The sequence below is a fragment of the Acyrthosiphon pisum genome, unplaced genomic scaffold (assembly GCF_005508785.2).
Source record: "Acyrthosiphon pisum isolate AL4f unplaced genomic scaffold, pea_aphid_22Mar2018_4r6ur Scaffold_21503;HRSCAF=24137, whole genome shotgun sequence".
Taxonomy (NCBI): Eukaryota; Metazoa; Arthropoda; class Insecta; order Hemiptera; family Aphididae; genus Acyrthosiphon; species Acyrthosiphon pisum.
The window spans coordinates 14032-15351 of NW_021770978.1; the positions used below are offsets into that span (position 1 = coordinate 14032).

At 30.4% G+C, this 1320-nt stretch overlaps 1 protein-coding gene across 1 annotated transcript; it reads left to right on the forward strand.

Annotated features, from left to right (window-relative positions):
• Nucleotides 1-417: 417 nt before the first annotated feature.
• LOC115034908 (zinc finger BED domain-containing protein 5-like) lies at nt 418-974 on the forward strand (the record flags this gene model as incomplete). The annotated part of the gene is made up of 1 exon (XM_029492438.1): nt 418-974. A coding segment is annotated over exon 1 (557 nt), but the record flags the coding sequence as incomplete, so codon positions are not given.
• Between the last annotated feature and the right edge of the window lie 346 nt (nt 975-1320).

Genomic DNA, 1320 nt, shown 5'->3' on the forward strand with positions numbered 1-1320 from the left:
TAATTTTACAAAATGTGTTGACTATTAGTAAAAATTACATTGCCTTAACTGTTAATAATTAGTTACTGTAAGTTAACCTGTTAAATAAACATTATATAAAAATATCTTTTAAACATTAATAGAAACCTTCTATACCAGCGTTTCTCAAACTATGGGTCGCAATTCAATTTTTGGGGGGTCGCGAGAAGTTTTTTAAATTATACAGATTGTAAGAAATTTATGTTTTTTTTAAATTGTATAGACTATAGAATATAAATACTAATAGAAGTATAAAGTAATATACGAATTACTACGGGAATTATTACGACGGGTATTTTTGGTACGTCGTTACAACTAGATGAGTCTACTGATGTCCAAGGTTTATGTCAGCTGCTTGTATTCATACGTTATATATGGAACAACGCATCACATGAAGATATGTCATTTTGTGAACCAATTATTCGAGGTACTAGTGAGGAAATATTCAATACCCTTAATACTTATATGAATAGAAAAGGTCTTGATTGGGTAAAATGTGTCAAATTATGTACAGACGGTGCTAGAGCAATGTGTGGTAAAAATAGTAGTGTTGTAACTCGAATGCTTGAAGTTAGTCCGAATGCATCATGGACTCACTGCAACATTCACAGGGAAGTTTTAGTATCGAAAAATCTGCCGGATAACTTGAAAATGGTTTTGAACACTTCTGTGAAAATAGTCAATTTTATTTTGCACACCGAAGTACGTTGGCTGTCAAGAGGAAAAGTATTAACAAGACTTGTAGAACTCCGCAAAGAAGTTGTACTGTTTCTAAAGGAGAAAACTGATCTGACAAAATCGTTGCACAATGAAGATTTTATTTTGAAGCTCACGTATTTAGCCGACATATTTTCGAAACTGAACGAACTAAATTTATATTTACAAGGAACTAAAGGAACCGATATATTTGCTGTCCATGAAAAAATTAGAGGATTTATGAAAAAACTTACTTTATGGCAAAAAAAAACATTGAAATGCAAAATTATGATTGTTTTGAAACATTTCAAACTTTTATAACCGAAAATAATATAAAAATTCCTGATGATATAATTAGCCAAATCACTTTGCATTTAATTTCATTAAAAGATAACTTTTACTTTTAATTCCATGAAGAAATGGAAAAATGTCAAAAAAATAACTGGATTGTGAATCCGTTTCAGGACGCTATAATATCAGGGATTTTCGGCAATGGTGGGCATAAATGTATAGAATCTATACAATACGTCAATGTAATGATGTATAGGAGTTATACAGTCACAAACCTATAATCTTACAAGAACACATTTGTTTTACATTGGATAT